General features: G+C 42.0%; 1 protein-coding gene across 1 annotated transcript in view; it reads right to left on the reverse strand.

Moving 5' to 3' along the window:
• Positions 1-24,127, reverse strand: part of URB1 (URB1 ribosome biogenesis homolog) — a 55,681-nt gene that overhangs the window by 18,295 nt on the left and 13,259 nt on the right. The window contains 17 exon segments of the mRNA XM_065066387.1: positions 651-709; positions 1,856-2,033; positions 2,209-2,410; positions 3,300-4,155; positions 4,741-4,920; positions 5,464-5,688; positions 6,250-6,446; positions 7,487-7,657; positions 8,745-8,883; positions 9,532-9,648; positions 12,932-13,051; positions 14,268-14,380; positions 17,910-18,032; positions 20,546-20,696; positions 21,355-21,528; positions 21,917-22,054; positions 23,259-23,454. Of these exon segments, the coding sequence (XP_064922459.1) occupies positions 651-709; positions 1,856-2,033; positions 2,209-2,410; positions 3,300-4,155; positions 4,741-4,920; positions 5,464-5,688; positions 6,250-6,446; positions 7,487-7,657; positions 8,745-8,883; positions 9,532-9,648; positions 12,932-13,051; positions 14,268-14,380; positions 17,910-18,032; positions 20,546-20,696; positions 21,355-21,528; positions 21,917-22,054; positions 23,259-23,454 (3,339 nt within the window).

The following is a 24,127-nucleotide window of genomic DNA, read 5'->3' on the forward strand; positions in this document are numbered from 1 at the left end:
AGTAAAACCAAAACAAAATAAAAAAAAAATAAAAAAATAAAAAAAAGAAAACACATGTATCTCTTTCCCTGAGCTGCTTTGATTTAATTTATTTAAGCTATACTGGCATCTTAATTACAAAAAAAAAAAAAAAACAGAGAATCAACACAGAGTGACTCTTGTAGCCACACTGATCTTAATAAAGGATTAGGACTTTGCCTACCAACCCTTCAGATTCACACTTCTATCTCTACAGAAGCCAAGATTATCCTAAATTGTTATTTATTTAATTTAAATGGTTTACATTTAAAAGTGAAAGATCTGATTCTGATTTCTTATGAGTTGTATTTAAGAAATACCTTAAATAAAAGAAATCAGATGAGCATAAATGTTCTTCATGCCAGTCGAAAAGAAGCTACTCCAGCTACCTAGTTAGCTATGTTAGTTACGCTAACTGGAGCACAAAATCCAAATCTGCCTGCCGTTGTGCAGGTTCAGGATCCAATGAAACCAGTGGATGTGACATAGAGCGCACCCTGAGAAACAAGGAGCACTGTCAAATCTGATTGAACTCAAGGGAAACAGGGTGTTTTCAGTACAATGTTGGACAAGGCCAACTGAACAGAACTGTAGCTCCCACAGCACTTTTGGTGCATCTCAAAATTACTTACTTGAGTCCCGTCTTCACAAGGCTGTACCAGTCATCTGGGTCCACTTCTTCAACAAAGCGCTGTGCATGTAATAAGTTAAAAAGATGTTCACATTTAGCACATAGAGCTTCTACAGATCATCAAGACCAGCAATTTTTGTTCAACAGACACACTAGCAATGTGCAAGCCGAGCACTCAGGTGGGATGATCAGAGGATAACAGGGAAGAAAGTTCCTGGATACAACAAGCCTACCTCCTGATTCAAATGAAACTGCAAGTCTGGTTTTGTCGGTCCTAGGAGCAGGGGAGCATATGTGCTGTATGCAATTAAAAAGCACGCTGGTCTGTACGTACCAAAAAACCCAGAGTCTTGAAACTGTTCATACTCCTCAAGTGTGAAAGGAACAAAAAGTCAGCAAGTCAAAGTAAGAGACTTGGGTGCCAGGATTTTGTGTACCTACAACGTGCTGAAGCTAACCAGCCTTTGCCTGTTGCAAACAGAGGTGGCTGGGTGTGCATGTTCTTTACAAAAACTGATCTTCCCTGAAATGTTATAAACCACAATAAACAACAATCAGTTTTAAGAAGACTGACAGCTGCACATGCCAGCAGTCCTGGTGCTAACCTCGTCAGACCTGCAAACACCATCAGGATGAACACTATGAGGTGACCCCTCAGGTCCTGCAAGACTGCTGTTCTATACGATCAATCATGTCCCAAAAGGGAGTCTCACCAGAAGCCAGCAAGAGGTTAAAAACATTCACTGCCTGCAAAGACCTTCATTTTTATGTCTCACATGAATCTGCCTTCCTTACTGAACTACAGAAGTGTTCTTTATGATCAAAGCCCAGATTTCTATCTCCAATCCACCAGATTTCTGCCACACATCTAGAGGGCATGGCAGGTGGGTCTTGTTGGAAGTGTCTCTATCACTTTTTAATGAAGACATTCATTGGTAATCTTTGATTTTTAACTCTTGAACACCTCAAACTCTGATTTTCAAAGGGAACTGTTAGTGGAAAGCCACCATCAAGAACAACTCAACTGCTCCTTATAAGGGATTAGCAGGACTAAGTTAACTCTGCAAAAGCTATTAAAACTCCACAGAATCCATAATCTATAAAACAGAAAATAAAGTCCAATCTGTATTTACCCAGGATACAAGAGCACAATAACACATATGCACATAGTCACATTATGGGAAGGCAGATAAAAAGAGGTCTCACCAATAATTCTTCTAGCCTCAGCAGCATGGACCTCTCCACTTCTTGCTTGCTTTCATCTCTGTTGCTGTTGTACATGTCAATTAACCCCTTCATGCAGGCTGACAACAGGCGCTTCCTCCAGGAATGCAGCTCTTCCGAGTTTTCAAGCACTCTAGATATGGCATCTGCCACCCTCCAACTGCAGAAAGATTTCTTTTTTTTATGTTGTAACATGCTTTTTGTATGTGTTAAAGATGTCTTTCTGCCCAAGTGTAAAGTGACAGATTCTCTGAAGAGAATTCATTCATGCATATCTATCACAACACCTTATAGGACAAGCTGAGTCCTGAAACAGGGAAACTGGACTTGCCTACCTCTCGATATTTTCTGCTTTCTCAAGAGCAGCAGGAAGCTGGTCAATAAGGCTTCGCAGCCCTTTGCTTTCTGAAGATGGCAACAACTTTGAAAGAACTTGCAGTTTCACAGTGGTCTCATGTGACACTTCTGTGTCTTGCAATACACCGCAGAGCTCCTTCCACAGAGCCTTCCTCAAGACAGGTGTGACAGCCGAGACCACTGTTGGGGGAGAGCAGGGGATACAAGTTCTACCATCTAAGTGTGTTAAGTAACAATAGACTTATAATTACAAAAATCCCAAATCACTGTTCTAATAGAGGCTCATGTTACTTAGTTACTAGGAAATTACATGACAGTAGCTGCTAATCTGCTACAGAGAAATGCACTCTCTATTGCTCCATAGTACCATTAGGTCTTTTCACTACTTGAAATTCTCCTAGATAGAGTTGGCTTTCCCCACCAACTGCTACAGTCAGCCTGTTTTTGTTGTTCACATTTCTATGCAATATGAGATATGAAAACAAAGTGATCCTATTCTATCCAGTTGAACCATAACTTGTAGTTTTGCTGGTAGAAAATTTAACAGTCGTGTCAATTTAATACTGCTGTTCGTTTGGAAAGTTTTGGACTGCCAATTTAGGAAGGCATTACTGTAGGAAGCTGTATTTGGAGATTTATTTTAGAAGGAAATTTTGGACTCTTGTACAAGTGAAAGCTTACACTCTGCAAAACCATATGGCTATGGCATTCCACTCACCAGATAGGGTTCTGTCTATGCCCCAGAAAAAGTTTTTACCTCCTATACTAAGCCAAGATAAGAATGAAGACAGATTTTCACATGCACCAAGTGGTAAGTAAGGGCTTCAAAAGAGAAAACTGAGCACTAGCAACTCTAAGAATACTTTGCTTCAGTCCAACAGGCAGGCTTCATTACAGTCCTTTACCTTTTATACTGGAGAGGTGCTTCTAAGAGAATCCTCAGAAGTTAAACATGTAACTGTTGTCACCCCTACTTATCGTGCAGAGGATGGAAAACTTTAGAGCCAGCAGAGCACACACTGAGAATCTGGCCTCCCAAATCAAAAACAGGGATCAGCTGTGGCTTTACCTGCAGAAGGTCGGGTGAAATCATACTGGTCTCTGCATTGCAAATACACATTAAAGAGCGGAAGAAAACTCTCCACGTTTTTCCTGAGGTACTTTGCAGTGGCACTGCTCAGACACCACAGCTCAAACTGCAGCAGGTGAGTCCTACAGTGTTTTAGCAGCGTGCCCACGATGGCAAGGCAGGTTTCTGACATCTGGTTAAGGCAGTGAACATGCACCTCTATGCTGACTGCATGTGCAAGGACTGGCTCGCTTTGGAGAGCCTGAAGGAAAACTTTCTCCAAATCTTTGCTGGCTGATGCTGTCATCAGTATCCCCAAAGCTTTAACGTGCTCTGTGGACAGCAATAGTTCTCCTTGTTGGGTCTGCCTTTGGTAGCTCTCTGTGAGAAGCTGCACCAAAATCTGTCCATAGAAGCTTAATTGTTTCCCTTTTTTAGGGGATTTTTCAGATTTCTGAGTAGTCAAGCTCATCTCAGGAAGTCGCAGCATGGTTAAAGTGATCTCCTTCAGCTGCGCTGCAGCCATGTGCATGTGCAGCTCCTCCAGAGCCTCCAGCTGGTGAGACTTCTTGGGAGAGACCTGGCTTCTGTCTTTCCCTGCAGCCTCTAGCTCTTTCAAGACACTTTTTGTGATAGCTTCAAAGTACTTGGATAACACGTGTTTGTGATCCATGCTCTGCAGCATTGGGGCACCCATTTTCAAGAGCTGGAGCACACCAGAATTGAGGTGAGCCGACAGGAGCTTCACAGTGACAGGATTCAAACTGTGCTGAGGAAGAGAACGTTGTTCTAAGGCCAGGAACCAACTCTCCAGCGTAGGATGTCCGAAAATCAACATCAGCATATCTTCTAGTGTCTGTAACAAATGGTTGCAACAATATCACTGAATTGACAAATTATAGGGGGGGAGGTGGGGACGGATATCATTCATCTGCCTATTTTCCAGAGTATGTTTTTACAATTAGTGAACATGAAATTGTCTATTAACTGGTCAGAAGATAAAAATATTTACTAATTACATGCACATAAATACCATTCTTTCAACATATATGATGTGGGAGGCATGCCTTCATTCCACATGCTTCGTGTGCCTCAGCATTTCCAGAGGAAAACTGTGTTTTCTGCAGTTTGTCAACACAATCCCATTCTAAGCTGCACAAATCCACAGAACAGATGAAAAGGGGCAAAAATTCACTCCTCCAAGTACATAACCTGCATAACCAGGCTTTACGCTGGGCTTATGGAATAGAATTTCTTCTGCAGAGGTGAGAAATCTCTGTCAGGACCTCTCCTGAACACATTCCAGCTTAAGGATGAGACTGTGGATGATGGAGTTGGTCATATTAACATTGCAGCAAAACTTCTATTTCCATAGAGAATAAATAAAATCGAAGTTTACTAACAAGTGCGTTTCTGGTGGCCGTATCAAGAGATTTGGTACCTTGTCATTTGAAGATTCCTCTGTAAGCAGAGCTTCTTCATCCACAAAGAGATCTGATTCAGTTTGATGCTCTTCTCGTTTCTTCTGATTATCCAACTTGATCTGATTTCCCCGGCACAACAGGCTGCTCAGCAGGTCCACATAGAGGTCAACAAGGCGAGGACCAGAAGTTTTACTAAGCTGTGAAAATACAGACACCTTGAAAGTTCAGAAAAGAGAAGGATGGGAGCAGAAAGATATTTACCTAACAGGAACAGAAATTAACTAAGAACTTCCTAGATTACAACCTTTTCTGAGAGTAGGAATCACCCTCCTCTGTAGAAACTTGATTCTAAGAAAAGTCTGAGGGTGTCAAATAAATATTTATACATTTTAATCTACACTGCAACTTTTCATGTAACACAGGCCAGTAAATTTCACTCTCTAGAAAGGCTTCTTATGGAGACGCAGGAGATGGAATTAAAATCTGGAGTTTATTTGCACTACACACAGATCAGTAAGGTAACCCATGCAAAGTAAATCCAAGACTCCTCAACAATTAGGGCAGATGTTTGTTCACAAATTAGGTGCAGGTTTGCCTGTTGCTCTATAGTATCAGTGAGAGCTGAGCACATGACAAAACACCAGAATTGAATTATTACATTTTAACAATCAAGTCATTCGTACTTTCTGCTTTAAAATGAAATAAACCAACCCGTAATATCATTATAACATTGCTCTTACACTGCCGAAGTTCTCCACTGTGGATTTCAGGTATAGCAACACTTGCTTTACTCCTAACAAAAGCTGTTCAGATGGGACCTGGGAAGCCAAATCTCTCAATCTTGTCTGGATATCGTCTTCCAGTAAGGTATTGCTTCCTCTCTCATAGGCTTTCTTTAGCAAAGGGGTAAACACAGAATCCAGGGCTACACCAGGCTCTTTGCCTATTTCCTTGTGTTTTTTAAACTGTTTAAAATGGAAAAAACATAAGAGAAAAATAAAGATGAGTATGAATCAAAAGTTTTTTCAGGTACCTTTGCTTTGAAATGAGTTCTGTGCTAAAACTGGGACTGAAGTTCCAGAAGCACATTTGTACAGTCCCGTCCTCACAGAGCTAGTCACAGGTATCCCATGGGGAACCTGCACATGGTCACTGCTGAGCTAACAGAAAAGCACATGAACACTGAGCACAGCTGGTCTGTGCATGCCCAACCCCATACCTGGGTGACACCAACCACCATAATCTGGTTCCTTGGGCCACACTGTATTTTATGCTACACTGTGCCTGATAAGGAGCTGAACTCTGAGTGACTGCATACAACCCCTGAGCCCTGGCTTCACTTCCCAGCCCCAGCACAGACCTCTTCTGCCCTTGAGCAAATTTGAGTCACAACGTGATCAAGAAGCAATATAGAATTAGCTTAACGTAAATGCACTTTCTGACGGAAATGTAACCTTTATGCACTGTGAGGTTTTATAGTAAGTAATACTGGCTCAAGCATTCAAGTGACTTCAGGTATGCCATACCACAGGTTGCTGAGATTGCTGGGGTATCCAGAGACTGTAGTACTGGTTAAATCGGTAGAGCTGAGGATACTTAGAAACTTTCAGTGACTGCAGATCTTTATCGTAGAGCTGAAACATCAAGCAGAGGGCGAGGGGATCTCTTTGAGAGTGCAGGAGGTCAGTGAAAACAGCAACAAGATACTCTATGATGTGTGCTCCTAGAAAAGCAAAATAAAAAATGAAACCTCTGTTGACAGAACTAATCTGAATGAGCAGACACTAAGGCAATCCTCTCTCCTTAAGGCCTGGGCAGCAGGCCATATAGCATCGTTTTTAAAAGCACTGAACAGGATTAAAAGGTGTTTGTGATAAGCTAGACGAGTGTTTCTGACCCACTGAGGTATCTGGAAAAATCCTCCATACAGTAGTCCTTGCTTGATGTAAACAATCACCCCACTTTAAGATACATGCTCAGGTTGGCCTTTCTCCTTCCAGACACGCATACACTAACTCCACTTTCACTATGTCATGCTAAACTTGTCTATATTTTGACGGGTAAGGACCCCAGCCCTGCACCACCTAAGAGCAGAACAGATATGTACTAGGGGGAACACACCCAGGTTAACATGCACTGGTTAAATATGGAGGATTTTCTATCAGAACTGGGACGCTCAGTTGCAATTCAACAGCCAAATATACATAGGGCTTAGTGAGGCACTGTGGAGTTGGCAAATCCTGCTCTGAGGCCAACGGCTGCCCCTGTGACAGCTCGCTGCCCCAAATCCTTTCCCCAAGAAGGTGGTAGAACTTGGCAGCATTCAGCCCTGGAGCTTACAGGTCAAGACTGTATATGCAGGAAAGGTATCTATGCTCCTCACATGCCCTCTAAACTGTGCTCAGAGCCTGGGGTCATTTTCCTCCTCCATTTCCCTGCATCTCATATGGGAAAACTGGTTTCTCTTCTTCTAACCTGGGCAAGTTTTTTTCCCACAGTAGGAACTCCCTAAAGAAAAATGGCAGTTCATAGAATGCCCAAATTTCCACCTGTTTTCTTTTGTCCAGAAACCCAAAGCTTCTTTAGGGTCAGGAAAAAAGGACAGAAGCACCTCATAAGCTTTAATGCTTCTCAAGTAGGGAACGCCATGGCAAGCACCTCCTTCTGCTTGCAAGGAAGACAATAAAATGAAGCTCATTCAGTAAGGATGATCCCACTTCCACTCCACTAGCACAGATGATACCAAGAAACAAAAGTGTGTACCTGTTCCATTTTCAGTCTGAAGCAACAGTATATTCCTGGCTTCTAATGCAGCAGGGACAACAGCACTGAATGGAAATGTTTGGATAATCATGTCTTCATTTAAAGTGAACCCAATTTCTTCATCCAAGCCATCACTGCCCTCAATTAGGACATCCACCATATCCAGGACATCTATTAAGTGGGAAAAAAAAGTAAGCAGAGGGTTCAGACTAACAAGAAAACCACAGAAGTAGAATCCAACAAGACAGCTTCTGAATTCCCCTGGCAGAAAAAAAGTATGAAAGACACATTCATCTAGCAATGTAAGGGTAAACACAACTGTACAGTTCACTGTCTCCTACAGTGTGCTTAGCTTTACTTCTTGCTTTTCAACACTGCTGTACAACTGACAGAAGAAAGGGAATGGAAGAGCTACATCACCTACCACTATCACAATGGCTTTAGGTAAGGATTATCAGAGCATAACAGTGACAGGAAACACATATGGCAAAGTATGAAGGAAGCAGCCACTTCCCCACTAAAAGAACATCCTGACTGAGCAGTCCTTGAAGAGTTTCTTAGCTCTACATGGCCAGAGAAACAAATCTTGGTCACGAAAGAGTCAAAGACAGCTTTAACATATGAAGAAAATACCATATATTCTGTGGCTGGCATTACACCTCTGTAGCAGTCAGCTCAAGGCAACTGATGCACATTGGTATGGAGTGTTAAACCACCTCAACTATCCTACATTTATGTACTGCAAATTCCTACACATGGACTGTTATAGTACAACAACTGGCATGTGGTAAGTTGCCCAAGTGTCCACATCTGCAGAATTTTTACTTTGTCTGCAGTAGAGCTGTGACTGGTCCCAAAAAACAGGAGCAGCAAAATTCCAGCTGTGTGCCAGGGAGTAAGTTCGTTCCCTGGGCGCCTCATCCCTCTCCTCCTGGATGAACACATATGAGCAGCCCCAGGGAGAGGAACTGTAGTAGTTTTCATTTTATTTAAAAAATGCTACCGCAGAAGTCTGAAGAGAGATTTAAAACACTGTTAAAATGGCATAAGTCCATAAAAAATTACTTTTGGGGGTTAAGTGGTAGCTTTTCAATTGAGACTTCTACCTCTGATACAAAATACAACTGAAGGGCTGAATCCTGTAGGCCCTTACTTAAGCAAGATTTCTACAGTTACCAGTCATCAGTCTGCAGATTAGGGAGTGAAAATTTAGCACAAAGTCTCGGAATCCTCCGTTGTTGAGGGAATCATCACATACCGTCAATGTGAGAGACAGGGATGCTGACGTTATCAGAGTCTTGTTTAAACATATTAACTTGGAGCATACTGGCTTCCTGAACAAGGTCTGCTGCTTTATCTGTATATGGATAGGGGTTTGTCACCAGTTTCAACAGGATCTGTCAGGAAAGGTTGAGAAAGAAACGTAAGTCTACAGGCTACCATATCTTGTTAATACAGACTATGTGCTAAAAGTGGTTGGAAGCTGGTCAAGTTTTCGAAGGACAACTTCCATACACTTCTGCAGGAATCTACCTATGGTTACTGCTGTGCATAGGACACTGGGTCTGAAGGCAAAAGAAATCTCCACTGCAATTTTGTATCTGAAGTGCTACCACAGACTCAGTCCCTGGGCAAACTGCAATGAAAAGGAAGCACTGGGCATTTAACATTCTGAAAGGTAAACAAGAAATGTCAGCCTTTGTTGTAAAAGATGACAGTTTACTCAGGTCTGATAATTTTGGCAGGTATTGCCACATAAAGAGGAGATAAGAGCTACCCCCTCTCCCCCAACATTCTACCCTTTTATCAACAATGCTGTAATAACAACTTATCTTTCTGGATTTAATTTTCCTCCAAATAATTTCACTGTCCTCCCACCCAAGACAAGAAAGATGTCAGCTCTGTATAAAGAATTACAAACACTGCTTTTCTCAGAATTCATTCACTGATCTTTGACACTTTTCTCAACAATACCAAGAAAATAATTAGTTTCCATTAATGCTATTCTTGGCACTGTTAGTCTGGCTAATTTCAACAGTAGTTACCCTTTCCAAAAACTGAATCACTGCTTCCTTTTTGTCTTCTTTTGTATTATCCAAGTGTCCCAGCCAAACTGGAAGTTCCTTCCATGTGTACTCAAACACTCCGCTGTCACGTAAAACCTGTCCAGAAAACCAAAGCAGGGGGTAAATAAAAAAAAAAACAAAACAAAAACAAACCCCCAAAAAGCAAAGATCTTTTAGAACAGCAGCTTCATGTTTTTCTTCTTCTTGGAAAGAAAAAGAGTAAGTTGATGAAAAGAAATATATGTCATTCTTACCCCCTCAGTTCAAGAGGCCTTGCTAATCACCAAGACTACTCTAACTGCACAAGAGAGGGTAAAACTGAATGCAATTTTTAAAACAAAATCTCCCAAGACTGCATCGTCTGACCTCAGCATAACTAGGGCCAAGGCCTAGTGTCTTCACCATGGCTGTTTTGCTTACTGCTCTCTCAGGAGGAGCAGCAAGAGGCGATACATGACTACATTACAGATGACAGATGAAACCCTGAGCTTTGCCAGACACACACACAGGAGCTGTAGGAAAAGGGCAAGAGGCAGTCCTGGGCCTTTAAGAATGACCAAAGTAAAAGGAAAAATATGTCTTACTCTCTCACAACTAGGAAAAATCAGCTGTGAGCAACTTCTTTCTGCTCCTGTCTTCTCAGAGTCCCTCCTCCTTTCACCTACTGTCTGCAGCACAAACCCAGTACAGCTCCGCTTGGTTCTTGCCCTCACACTGACCATGTGTATGGGATGGATCCCATATGCACCCCATTCAAGCACACTGCCAACAGCTACTCACCGGCCTGGCCAGCCAGCATATGGCGATCTCCCTGTGAACATCCACTCCCTGACTTCCAGAAGTGCTCAGGAACCTGCTCCAGCGCACACTGGGGCAGCGTGGAGCAGATGCAGAGGCCATTGTGCTATAACACCTGCAGCGCTGTAGCCCCTCTGCCACTTCCCACGGTGTGGGGACACAGAGTAAAAGAGCTGGTTGCAGCACAGAGCCACAGCCAGGGACAATCCATCTCGCTGGTCCCAGGCAGCAAAAGAGCCTTGTATGTTGGACAGCCTCAGCAGAGCTAGGGTGTCCTTTGACCCATCACATGGCCTGAGATATAAGATGTTTCCCCTGCAACACAGGCTACAAGCACTGTCTCACACACTGGTAAGGAAGGTGCTCCCAGGGCACAGCCAAAGGTAAGAGCCAGGATAAAGGCTGGCAGGACCTCTGGTCCAAGCACGTCCTTCTGTTGTCAGCCCTCAGTCAGCACAAGCCTTACTGAGGTCAAAGTTGCCTGGACACAGAGCACTTGTTCCCTCCACCTTACTAGATCTTATTCTTACAATTTCAGGGGAGCAGGCTATACTGCTTTAAGAGGGTTGTACATCTTTATACCATTATAGCACGTAACAAAAAGAATCACACCCTTAAAAACGACCTGTAGGGAGGTTTCTGAAAACTACTGATGTAATATAAAGGAAAATCACTGCTAAATTAAATCTAAATCAGGCACCTTGTGCTTAGAAGAGTTGAGCAGACGGGTAAACAGTCAAATAAACGAACAGTGGGTCGTGACACAGCAAGGTCCAGAGAGTAGCGTAGGCATACTCACGGTTGCTGTGGGTGGTGAGGTAGACGCAATTTTACCACAGTCAAGTAACAGACATTAACATATTTAGAATTTTTTTCCCACTTCCATGCTATCTAAATTCAGGCCCTTATCCGTGGCACCTAAATTAGGAACTTGGTGATCCTGTGCTTTGTCTGTAAAAGAAAGAAAGGAGGAGGATGCAGAAGAGGAGGAGGAGGAGGATCTGTCTGAAGGACAATCCAGATGACAGGCAATCTGAACTGCACAGTGGTAGAACAACCTGCTCCTCACTCTAAACAACAGAAGAAACCTTGACCAGCTTCCTAACTCCGGCACCTATGTTAAATAACTGCAATTACGTGGGATGAATCTGTGCTTTTGTTTCTCCCCACACACAAAATACAAAGGAAGCTATCACAGCTCATTTGTTCTACATTTACTCTGTGTATACCACCATCAGCTATAAAAATAACAACGCTGCTTACACGAATCTGACAGGATAATTCATTTAAAGAAAGGGGGAAAAAAGAAAAAGGATTCATTTTTAAATAACAAACTATTTTTGGTAGAGTCTCAAAATAGAAAATACACTTGCAGGTCTTGTGAAAACAGGCAGGAACAGCATGTGAAATCCAAAAACATGCCTTCCGATTATATGGCACTGTGTTGAAAAATAAGCAAAACACACTCATTAACATCTATTCTTAGCAGTCTTTCTGCTGACATAACTGCCCTAACTTCACTGCTCATGTATTCTTTTCAGAAAAAATGAAATGGACTGAATCTAAAAGAGGAAACAAGAATGAGTCAGGCAGCCCACGTCTCCACTCAGCAGAAGAATCCAAATACACTAGAAAAAACTGCACTGGGTAGATTTTAATCGAGATATCCCTTGCTGTGAGACAAAGCTAACCTGCCTTTAACCCCTTAGAGGGATCAAGGGCAACTAAAACTTAATTCAGTCCCTGTAACTTGGGTGTAGTGAATTGGATGTTACAACTGCACTTTGTGATTGACACTAAATGCAGAAATTAAATGCACAAAGATGTACACAAACTTGTATGCCACTACTACTATAGGACACCGCACAAGGAGCCTTGTTCAGGGCTTAGAACAACTTTTTGGATTATCTGTTAGGGGAGACAGTTGTTTGGTTGGGTTTGTTTTTAGCAAAGGTCTCTACTTAGATAACTAAAATATACCCAGTTCAAAAAAAAGGATACTGAAACTGACTGCTGCTGGTGCAGCAGCACTCCTTAAAAGTCAGATAAATTATCTAAATGCACAGAAGGGGATTTTAATGCATTCTAAAGACAAAAGTACTCCCTGCATCAGAGCTCATATCAGACTGTAACAAACAGGACTATTCTGCAAGGCCACAAACAAACTAGCTAAGGCTTTCGGAAGGCTAGAGTGATGAGGTACAGATTAAATAGAGGAGGATAAAGTAGTAAGATCAGATATAATCTGATCTGATATAATCTGTACTAACTACATCGGTTTATTACAGTATGGGAATTAATTCAGGCTGGGGGGGGATAGGGAAATGCTAAAGACATTTTCTTTATTATTTCATCAACTGTTGCAGCAAATTCAGTTAACAGCATTTACTTTCGTAGAATATTTAGCCAATACATCGTTATCTTACAGGAATTTCCAAGAACAGCCATGGAAAACAGGAAAGATAACTGTTGGCCATACAACCGCAGTAAAGGTATCTGCTTTAAGGAAAATTTTAGGATACAGAAATTTTAGACCAACAGGATATAGTGAAAATCCTGATATTTCAGACAAAACACTTACCTTGATGATCAGTTTTTTGGTTGAAATTTTCAGATGAGAATGGTTACTTGTAACAAACATTTTCATCAGTAGATAGAATACTGATTTTTCACCAGACATCTTCTCTGTCTCAGAGACATCCTAAAAGAAAAATCAATTAAAATTCCCCAGTATAGCAACACTGGACGGGATTATGTTGCACTGAAGCAGATATGTATTAAAAGTATATTATTTTAAACACCTGCCCAAAAATACCAAATGAATGGGATAATTCATACTACTTTGCATTCAGTGATCCAGGAATATGAGTGCAATGGCTTTTCTGGAAAATGGAATAATAGAGGAGCAACAGAAACAACAACTAATACAAGGGTCCAAGATAAAGCCACCTTCCTCCCCAAACATCCAACCTACTTCTATTTCTGTTATCCCCAGGATTTCAGATTTCCTACCATTACTGTCTGAATAAGAAACAGAATAATTTAAGAGACTGATCCCCAAAGAAGAGGAAAATAATGCAAGTCACAGGTATGCTGAATGCTTTCTGAACATCAAATGACAACCCTCCAGCCACCCCCCCACTTTTCTCCCTGACTTGCACTTGATACCTGACAACCAGAACCCCTTGTAACGTTGCCAGATTTGGCTTTTACCTTTTTTGTTAAAACTTGCCTATACTAGATGGTCAAAGTCGCAAGAAAATACATTAGCTTCTTTGCCTGTTTCCCTTTACTTGCTCTAAACTCTTCCTCAGTTTTCCTTTATGGCCAAGTGAAAAGGACAGAAAGTCTCTGCCACGGCAGGGTCACAGTCACAACACCCACAGGTCTCTCCGCTTCCGCACAAAGCCAGGCCCATTCTTTTCTCCAGATATGAAAAGCAGACTCTCTAAAGCTCTCTTGCTCTACAGGCTTGCAGTAAAGAGGAGAGTAGGGGCCCTGAAGGCTTCCAGTAATTATGGAGAGGAATGAGAGACTTAACAAATGCCAGAACCATCTCTAGGAATGAGCGGGATGGCTCCCATCAGCAACTTATTTCTTCGGTCTGAAATCTCAGGATTTTCAGACAAGTGGAAACCAGCAAACTCTCAGTCTTGCCCCTCTCCAAGGACAAGAAGAGCTGAAGAAACCTTGTCCAGCCCGCTTCAGGGAGGCAAAATTTTCTGTCCTTGTAGAAAAACTTCTCTGCTCAGAAGGGATTCTTCACTACTGCTAAGACACTAACTCCTACTGGTTTTACAAAAGGGTCACCTCCTAAAATGACTGGACTGGGACTAGTTTAAAACTAGGCAGTGCCAGATGCAAAGATTTGAGGACAACAGGCTGAAGAAACATAAATTTGCCTTGAAGTGTCTTACCTGTACTCTGAACCACGCAAATTTATTCGCAGGAAGTTCCAAAGCCACTTTCAGTATATGGTGCTGCAGAACAGGAGGGACCTCCTCTCGCAGGCCCTTCTCAGTGACGATACCTGAGGTTTCAAAGCAACATGATCAATTTCAATTTGGTATATCCCCCTGAGATTTCAGGAACACTAACCATTTAGAGTTTTAAACCACCACTGTGACATAAGCTGACAATCCACAAATTTTCATACCATCAGATCCCCAGACAAACCATGGTTATGTTTGGCCAATCTAAGGCTGGAATCCAGCCCTTAGCAGGGGAAGTCTAACACCCACCCCTGGCACAAGCCATCACTGGTGCATGGGAATACAAAATCTCTTCTATTAGTCTCAGTGACCTTGAAAAGCTGTGTCCTACAGGAAGTAAAGAGGATGGATAAACTGGAGATCCAAACACAGAATTTGAGTAGGTAACAAATCTTAACGCTTATACAGTTATGTTATTTGTTACAGGCTATGGAACTTGACACTTTTGTGTGTCTCTATATCACTTTTATCATCTGCTTACAATAACTGCTTTGGCATAGCCTCAGAATTATTCACCTCACAGGTCACACAGCTGTGCAGAGACACCCTCAGTGTGCTACAAAAATTGACTTGCCCACACTTTAACTGCAGTTAAGCTACGTACAGAGATGAACTGTATAAAGCTTTGATGTCAGCGTGTTTTTCATAGTCTGTGTAGTACCCTTGTGGCCCACAATAGAGAACAACAAATTTTTAAAAGGCAGCATCACTACGAAGTCTAGCCTACAGTAAGACCAAACAATAAAGCTGCATCAGCTGTGAAAAGCACATATTGCTACAAGGTAGGAAAACATCCTGCCTTTGGAGTGTATGTTTCAATCAGGGCGAAGGGAAGGAATGACAGAATTCTCAAGCTGGCATCTGAGGGAAGGAAGCCTCATGATTAAATTACACCACCATTTTCTACCATATCACCTTTCATCAAAATTAATATCCAGGCTTACTTCACTACATTTATTTGAGAACGACATTTTATTTTTGATCCTGTTCAACTTTTTATTTCATACTGTAACAAAACATACCATCACTGAGATTTCTTCCTCACAAAAAGGTATCCTGCCTTATGTTTATTTTGAAAAAAGCAGACCAATGCAAGAAATAATGAGATGAAGGGGATATGTGATTCAGTGAGTCACCGAGTATATAAAGCAATTAAATCTACTTTGTCAAAGGGAGGAAAAATCTCATACATGAGACAGACGATTCAAAGGGGTTTTTTTTGTTTAAATCCTCTTTTTTAGGTTAGCAAATATGATGCCCACCTACAAGAAGGGCTGGAAGGAGGATCCATGGAACTACAGGCCTATCAGTCTGACCTCAGTGCCAGGGAAGGTCATGGGGTAGATCATCCTGAGTGACATCACGCAGCACGTATAGAAGAACCAGGTGATCAGGCCCAGTCAACATGGGTTTATGAAAGGTAGGTCCTGTTTGATCAACGTGATCTCCTTCTATGACAAGGTGACCCACTTAGTGGTGATGGAAAGGCGGTGGATGCAGCAAAGCCTTTGACACTGTATCCCACAGCATTCTCTTGGAGAAGCTGGCAGCTCATGGCCTGGATGGGTATATTCTGCAATGGATAAAGAAGTGGCTGGAGCACCAGGGCCAAAGAGTTGTGGTGAACGGAGTCAAATCCAGTTAGCGGCTGGGCACAGGTGGTGTTCCCAGGGCTCAGTGTTGGGGCCAGTTCTGTTTCATCTCTTTATAAATGAACTGGATGAGGGGATTAACCGCACTCTTAGTAAGTTTGCAGATGACATAAAATGTGGTGGGAATGTTGATCTGCTGGAGGGCAGGAAGGCCATACAGAGGGATCTGGACCAGGTGGATCGTTGGGCTAAGGCCAGTTGTATGAGGTTTAACAAGGGCAAGTGCCAGGTCCTGCACTTGGGTCATAACAACCCCACACAGCGCTACAGGCTCGGGGAAGAGTAGCTGGAAAAGGACCTTGGGGTGCCAGCAGTGCGCCCAGGTGGCCAAAAACGCCAACAGCATCCTGGCTTGTTTCAGAAATAGTGTGGCCAGCAGGACCAGGGCAGTGATCATCCCCCTGTATGCAGCACTGGTGAGGCCCCACCCCAAATCCTGTGTTCAGTTTTGGGCCTCTCACTACAATAAAGACATTGAGGTGCTGGAGCAAGTTCAGAGAAGGGCAACGAAGCTGGTGAGGGGTCTGGAGCACAAGTCTGATGAGGAGCAGCTGAGGGAACTGGGGCTGTTCAGCCTGGAGAAAAGGATGCTGAGGGAAAACCTTATCGCTCTCTACGACTACCTGAAAGGAGGTTGTAGCATGGAGGGTGTTGGTCTCTTCTCCCAAGTAGCAAGTGACAGGACAAGAGGAAATGGCCTCAAGTTGTGCCAGGGGAGGTTTAGATTGGATATTAGGAAAAATTTCTTCACAGAAAGGTTGTGAAGCACGGGAACAGGCTGCCCAGGGACGTGGTTGAGTTGCCATCCCTGGAGGCACTTGAGACATGTAGATGAGGTTCTTAAGGACACGGTTAAGTGGTGAACTTGGTAGTGTTAGGTTTTCATTTGGACTCGATGATCTTAAAGTTCTCCAACCTAAACAATTCTATGATTCTATGATTTTTTTCACCTGACAGACTTCAACTGAGGCATTTACATGACCCCCTCCCTACACAACCCCGACCTGCCTAAACCACTGAAACACAGATTCTCTAGCTTGGTAGCCTACAAGCTCTGGTGGCCCACAGACAGCAATGATGCCCAAACATTTTGCTTTCTCCTCCAGCCTCAATTTTAAATGGATGCATTTATTGTACCACAAACAGTATTGGAGGATCTTGCCCACAGTCCATAATTTGTGGCTCATCATCCTTGCAGGTACAGAACATCTCCGTCTACTTCTTTTTGCTGTATGAAATACCCTCCATGAATATGACATCAGAGACAAAAATACAACAATATTGCCAAGTGCTTCCTCATAAATTTTCCACAAGAGATAATACCATATGGAATACTGTTCTTCTCCATACATACTGACAAACTATGATAAAATAATTCAAAACAAAGCAAACAGAAAAAAATACTTGTATGTTAAACAATTTTCCAGAGGTGACTGGTGAACTGGTATGTCCCTCTCTCTCCCTCAAACTTCCTGTGAATTGTCATTTTAAAAAAATTTGTATCACTTCAGCTAATAAGTTTGGAAATAACTTAATTATGTCGGACTGTTGACATAAGTCAACACTTATTACACCCCCAAATCTCATTAAGAGTTGGACATAAATCTTCCTCGGAAACATTAGCATTAAAACCCCATAAAGACCAAATTTTTGCAAGAATACGACACACAAAGAGGAAGACTGTAGCACTTACAACAATCAAGTGTAGCGAAGCAGCTAAGGAATTTAAGAGGGCAGACTGCCAGGGCACTGCACAAATAGCAACAATAAATGCCAAGACAATGAAGAAACTTAAATGAGTTACTTTTAGAAAACAGTTCTTTATCTACACAGAAGAGCAAACATTCCCTTCTGCTGTGGACTTTGTAAATAGCCAGAGAAAGCAATGAAGGTAACAGAAATACCCATCACATACCTTTTAGCAGCTTGCTAAAATCAAAGTTGCTCCGTGCTACCAAGTGGGGCACAACCTTCTGATAAAGGCATATGACCTGAAGTAGCGCAGCTTTCAGAAATAGTGTCTCAGCATCATCTGAACCTAAACAAAGTGTTAACTTAATTAGTTTCTCCTTCCTTCATACCAAGAGAGAACAGTGTAGCACCTACAGTATCAAACATGAGAATTACTGACTACATTTCCAATAGATTTGACTATGAAATGATCAGTTATCTTCCCACTAACAAGAAGAAACATAAAAACCATGGAATCTCCAGTTTCATTCCCCAGCATTATGGCGTGAAAACTTTTAACACTAAATCAGCTTGTTCAGCACTTAAATTGGCAGTTGCCATTTCTAACTTGATTCTAAAGTGTTCACACCTATAAAAGACAATCTCAGTATTTTAACACCCACTAGAAGAATCCAATCAGTCCCACTGCTGTTCAGTTTAAGGCTGAACAACAGAAAAAAGTGGAAAAAAAGGATATGGTCACACTGCTGGTTTCCAGGGACACTATTTTTACCTAATGCCCGGTAGGCTGGACTGCAGAACTATATGAAACCGTACGCTAATTTATTACTTCAGTTAAAGATTTCTTCCTTTCTCTTCCCTCTTTCAGAATAATACTTTCTTCATGTGACCTCTTAGCAAGAGGAAGACAACAAATATCTGTATGGGAGAAACACCAACTGCAGCTAAGGCAGCCATCTACTTCTTAAGAAAAGCTATTTGAGCAGCTAAATATTGTTTTAGTTCATAACATGAGGACACAAAAAAGCTACTTGTTATCCAGTCACTAATAAAAGGAAGCAAAATAAGTGAAGGGCAGCCAAAACTTTTTTTTAGCACCTACTTTTTCCCTGTTAACTGGATCTCCCTCAGGGAGCTATGAAGAACTGGCTGGATGCCATGCATAAACTTTGTTTGCCTGAGTCTCAACTCCCATTAAAAAAGAATTCTCTAGGGGCCAGAGTGCAAATAAAGCTGTAAAAGGTGAGCTGAGAGAAAGTGATACAGTCTTATCACTCTAGTGTGCAGAAAAAATACAGCTACAGCAGAGATTTGCTACCCCATTGGTTTCAGCAGGCACCCTTCAAATAGAAAGTCTTGAAGTGTGAGCATTGACAACTATTTTGCTGCCTAAAGCCACATGCATAAGGACACACACTGAAAAACTCTGCTCCAGGAAGTCTCACTGTGGAATATGTCCTATGAAGGGCATGAAACTGGCTGTAGATTAATCTTTAGTTTGTAAAGTAAAACACGGCAGGCTGCTAGCCAAGCTACAGAGAGTACTAAAGCTTGCAGTTCTCTGCAATGGGACCAAAAAAGTAAGTCCTTCAGGAGTGACACTGGTTTTGAGAGAGGAAAACTGAAGCCTTCACTCCCACCCTCTCTCCCTCTTCCAACACTTTCATATTTCTACTTCTGTGCTACAGCAACACAAGCATTTGTGCAGCCACAGTAACTGCTTCAAAAAAAATGAGCTCATGATAAAATAGGTTGGCCAAACTAAAATCCCTCCAAAAATTATTTTTTAGACATATCACGCTCCCTGCATGTTGTATCATGTGGCTGAAAAGTACTCCTACAATCATAAAAGGGTCAAGGACAGGAAGGGTACATTCAACAAAGGGAACTGCAGAGTCCTCCACCAGAGAAACGCCATGCACCACTACACACTGGGGTCTACGGAGCTGGAAAGCAGCTTGGCAGAAAAGGATCTGGAGGTCCTGCTGGACACCAGGTTGAACATGAGCCAGCTATGTGGCCTTACCACAGAGAAGGCTACTGGTGCCCTGGGCCGCATTAGGCAAAGCATTGCCAGCAGGTGAGGGAGGTGATCCTGCCCCTCTGCTCAGCACTGCTGAGGCCACAGCTGGAGTGCTGTGTCAGTTCTGGGCTCCCCAGTACAAAAGAGACATGGACATACTGGAGAGACTCCAACAAACAGCCATGAAGGTGATGAAGGGACAGGAGCTTATCTCCTATGAAGGAAGGCAGGGAGAGCTGGGACTGTTCAGCCTGGAGAAGACTCAGGGGGATCTTATCAATGTATATAAACACCTGAAAGGACGATGAAAAGAGGACAGAGCCAGGCTCTTCTCAGTGGTGCCCAGCGACTAGAGGCAATGGGCACGAAGTGAAACACAGGAGGTTTCCTCCAAACATCAGGAAACACTTTCTCACGGTGAGGGTGGCCAAGCACTGCCACAGGCTGCCCAGAGAGGTTGGAGCCTCCATCCTTGGAGATATTCAAAAGCCATCTGGACATGGTCCTGGGCAACCAGTTTTGGGGAGGGGGGCTGGACAAGATGACCTTCAGAGGTACCTTCCAGCCTCAACCATTTGTGATTCTGTGACAGCAGAAAGGCAAACTGCTTAACCTCCTAGTAGCAATGGCAGCCTATTTGTCAAACTGTGTTCTTAGGCAATTCTGATACTGGTCAGAATTAAACTGCTCAAAGAACTGAACAAAACAAAGATGAACAGTAAATGTACTAGTGACTTCTGGACTCCGATGAAGCTAACTATCTTACATAGGATAAGGATTTCACAACACCCGTTCACACATATGTTGGAAGGGGCAACTCCACCTGCTTTGCCTACCATGCTGTTCGGCAGCTTCTGCTGTGTCAGTCATTGCCTTCACAGTGGAGATATCACTCTCTCTTTTCTCCTCTTGGCCACCATGGTGCTCTCTCCCTTGCTTCAGAAGGGACTGCCACACAGCCACTATATTGTTCATGTCTGGTAAAAGCTAGAAGCAAAAACAGTTAATTGCAATAGCTCTCCTGTGTGAGACAAAGCTCTTGGGATAAAAATATTCACAACCAATACAAGGATTTGCTGCTCTTGACAAAGGTTGGAACTGATCTTAAATGCAATCAGAAAAAGATCTCAAATCAACTACTGTACTTTCACTTCTGTAAAACATAAATACTGGAAATAACACTTTATTGAAAAAGTTTCCTGTAAAAAAATTACAGTTTAGTTCTTCATCCTCATGGTATATTTTCAATCCAAGTGCTACACTGTCTTGTAACTTCTTACTCGGAATGAACTCTGCTGGCTACAACTTCCCTGAACCAGGAGGAGAATTTGCTCTTGGAGAGAGAATTTGCTCTTGAGAGAGCCTGCTCTTGGAAATCATTTGCAGGACAACAGCTGCCAATATAACAAATATAACACTACAACAAAATTTTATTTGCATTTTTATTAGCCAGCTTTGTTAGGAAATGTAGACTACTACCACACTAGTTATTAACACCTTTTAACCCCCAGTATCTTTGGGCAGGGGGAGGGGAAGGCTACCTCTGGGCTCTCAAACCATAACCACTTGGGGAAAAAGTTCAGAGGAGTAGTTATCTGCTGCAAAATTACTCACATTACACCCCAATTTTCCCTTTATTTTGTACCTTGCTGACGGCTTCTCTGTACAGCTGGACGAATTCCTGCATCATCGACAGCGTGTATATTTCTGATTTCTGCCAAGTTTCTTCATTCAAACAGTACTCTATATTCTTCAAGGCTCTTCTCAGAACCATTGATACAAGTGACAGTACGCTGTGCTTCACTACTGTGCTGGGTAACTAAAAGAAGGAAGTTAAATTGGTGACATTTCATCACTTCCTCTTATGCCTTGCACATAATCTGTACTCTGAATATATGTTAAAATTTGTTAATGAATTAATTATTTCCTAAACCTTGGCTTGCAGGAAAGAATCTGTAGGTTTTCAGATTCCCAGCCTAAATCACTAGTGAGCACTGGCAGAGCTGGTGCTTGTGAATGGTTCTTGGAAGCACTGGCATTGGGTTTTAATCCATTTCCCAGTGCTTCCCCAAACCAGCTTTATCCTGGGACAGACACTATAAAACGTATGTAATCAACCAAATTAAGAAACTTATTGAACGAACACACATTTAAACAGTATTACCGAGGGCAGAAAAATCTGTTGAAATACTATAGACTGCTCTTACATTTAGTCCTTGGGTGAACATTATTTTATTGCACACTGCAGGGACTGTTGTTACCATCACCATGGAAAGCAACCTGGGAAGAGGAATAAACTCTGAAGTCTTAAAAGAATTGGAAATCTCTGGTTGAGCCTCATAGATCTGAAACAAAAATAACAATTTAATCAATCTCCAACAGCCTCGGAGATAACAGTTCAATCTAGGGAGCATTTTACAGAAGGGCTTTGACTTGTCTAAAGTAACGACTGCATTAAATATCCAATTTTATGCCGACATGCTACAGAGCATCCCCCAGACTCCTATTCAACAAACTGGGACATCTGTATGTGACCTGCACCACTGCTAAAGGCCACTCTTTTTCAACAGACTGCAAATCCTACTTGCCCATTTTAAGCTAAAGCAAAGAGGAACACTCAGAAAGGACAAAAGGTTTTTCTAGCTGAGCTTCTACGTTGCTGCATCTCAAAACATGCACCATCAACGTGATGTTTCCCACTGCTTCTTATGCCAATTCCATCCTTCCTGGTTTAGTTAAATGTTTACAGAGTCTCCTGCTCCGAGCACGGCTTTTTACCAAACGACCTTCTAACTCTATGTCTACACTTTTTAAAGCAGCTGTGGCTCTAAGCCATGGCTTGCTTTCCTCAGGACCCACAGAAAACAGGATACCATTTTCATCCCCTCCATTTACCATTTTCGACGTTTAGCAGCATCCTGCTGGTCCCTTCCTAACATACCTACAGTAATTGATGGTGTTATTTCAGAACCATTAAGTCCTTCCTGTTTAGCTCACTTAAACCTCAGTCACCTAATTTCCCCAGGGCTGAACTGGTTTGTTTAAAATCATTATTTGTGAAATATTGTGCCTGTTTGGTTTTTTAGTGATTTCAATAAATTCTAAAGCACTGTGCCTTTACAGCTGTGAACACATCTTCAGACATGAATTTTCTCTGATACAGAACAGCTTCTTCCGAAACAAAAAAACACCACTCCCGGATCCTCCGCTTAGTTCCTCTGAAATCAGTGAAATTTTGTCCATTGTCACCAGGAAGTCCTCAGCTACGAACATGAATTCGGAGTTAGTTTACACCTAACACAGCCACACCACAGGCTGGCCGGGCTCTGTACTGCACAGTACCCAAATTGTAACAAATTTTACAAAAGACTGGCATTATAATATCTGTCCGTAATAAAAGCAAAGGCAGGCTTACCAATCTACTACCAAGTTCCTTTGCTTGGTAACTTTTCTGTAGGTCAGGGACGTTTGACTTTACCATCTTTCCTACTACAATTTTATGTAATTCTGCACTACTGGAGAGGTGTTGTGCATCATTCATACTCTTACCTTTTTGAGTAACTTTATATTGTCCATCCAAGCTGACTTCAGTCTAGGAACAAAGGAATAGTGGGTCTCCTTAAAGTATCTATTCAATAAATCTGGGCATACTTTAAGAATATTCACCATGAGATCAGCAACCATTTCATCTTCTGTTGCAGTTTTTAAACCAAGCAGAAAGCGCAGAAGCACCATATTTCCTCCCCTAGTGAAGACAAAAAAAAAAAAAAAACCTTTTAAAAAGAAATACCTATTTCGATACTTTACATGCAATGCTAACTCTGTAACTCTTCTAAGTGTTGCTGGGGTAAATTCAAGGCAAGACTTCTCACACCACTGGCATAATTTCTGAGTTTACACTCAGAAAAGTAAGAACTGAATTTACTTCCAGGTTTTTCTGCATAACAAAGAGTAATTACTTTTAATTAAACCCACAATGTTTTAGAAATATTCTAACCAAACTTCACAAAGCTAAAAATGTAGAATTGAAACAATATTAAACTTACAAGCATTTTCTGTGGTCTTTCAGTCCTCTTTTTTAAGTTTTCTTCTGCATGTCCCTAAGCAAATGAGAATATTGCAGATACCAGACGAATACTAGCTAAGATTTTGCTCAAAGCAAGAGACAACCTGCTCTAGCACCACTCAGTGTTAGTACCCACTACTACAATCTAGTACCTTCTTTGTCCACCTAATGTGAGAACTCCTCCATGGAATTACAATAGTCTCAATTATTTTCTCTATCTATTATAATCGCAGTGAACACATATTTTAACTAGTTAGGCGATGAAAACAGTAGGGCAAATAGGTGATTCCAGGTAAGTGTTGCAGGTCAAATTCTAACACTACTGAAATAAATGTCGACATTTTGTCAAAAT

Source organism: Columba livia, chromosome 1 (assembly GCF_036013475.1).
Source record: "Columba livia isolate bColLiv1 breed racing homer chromosome 1, bColLiv1.pat.W.v2, whole genome shotgun sequence".
NCBI lineage: Eukaryota > Metazoa > Chordata > Aves > Columbiformes > Columbidae > Columba > Columba livia.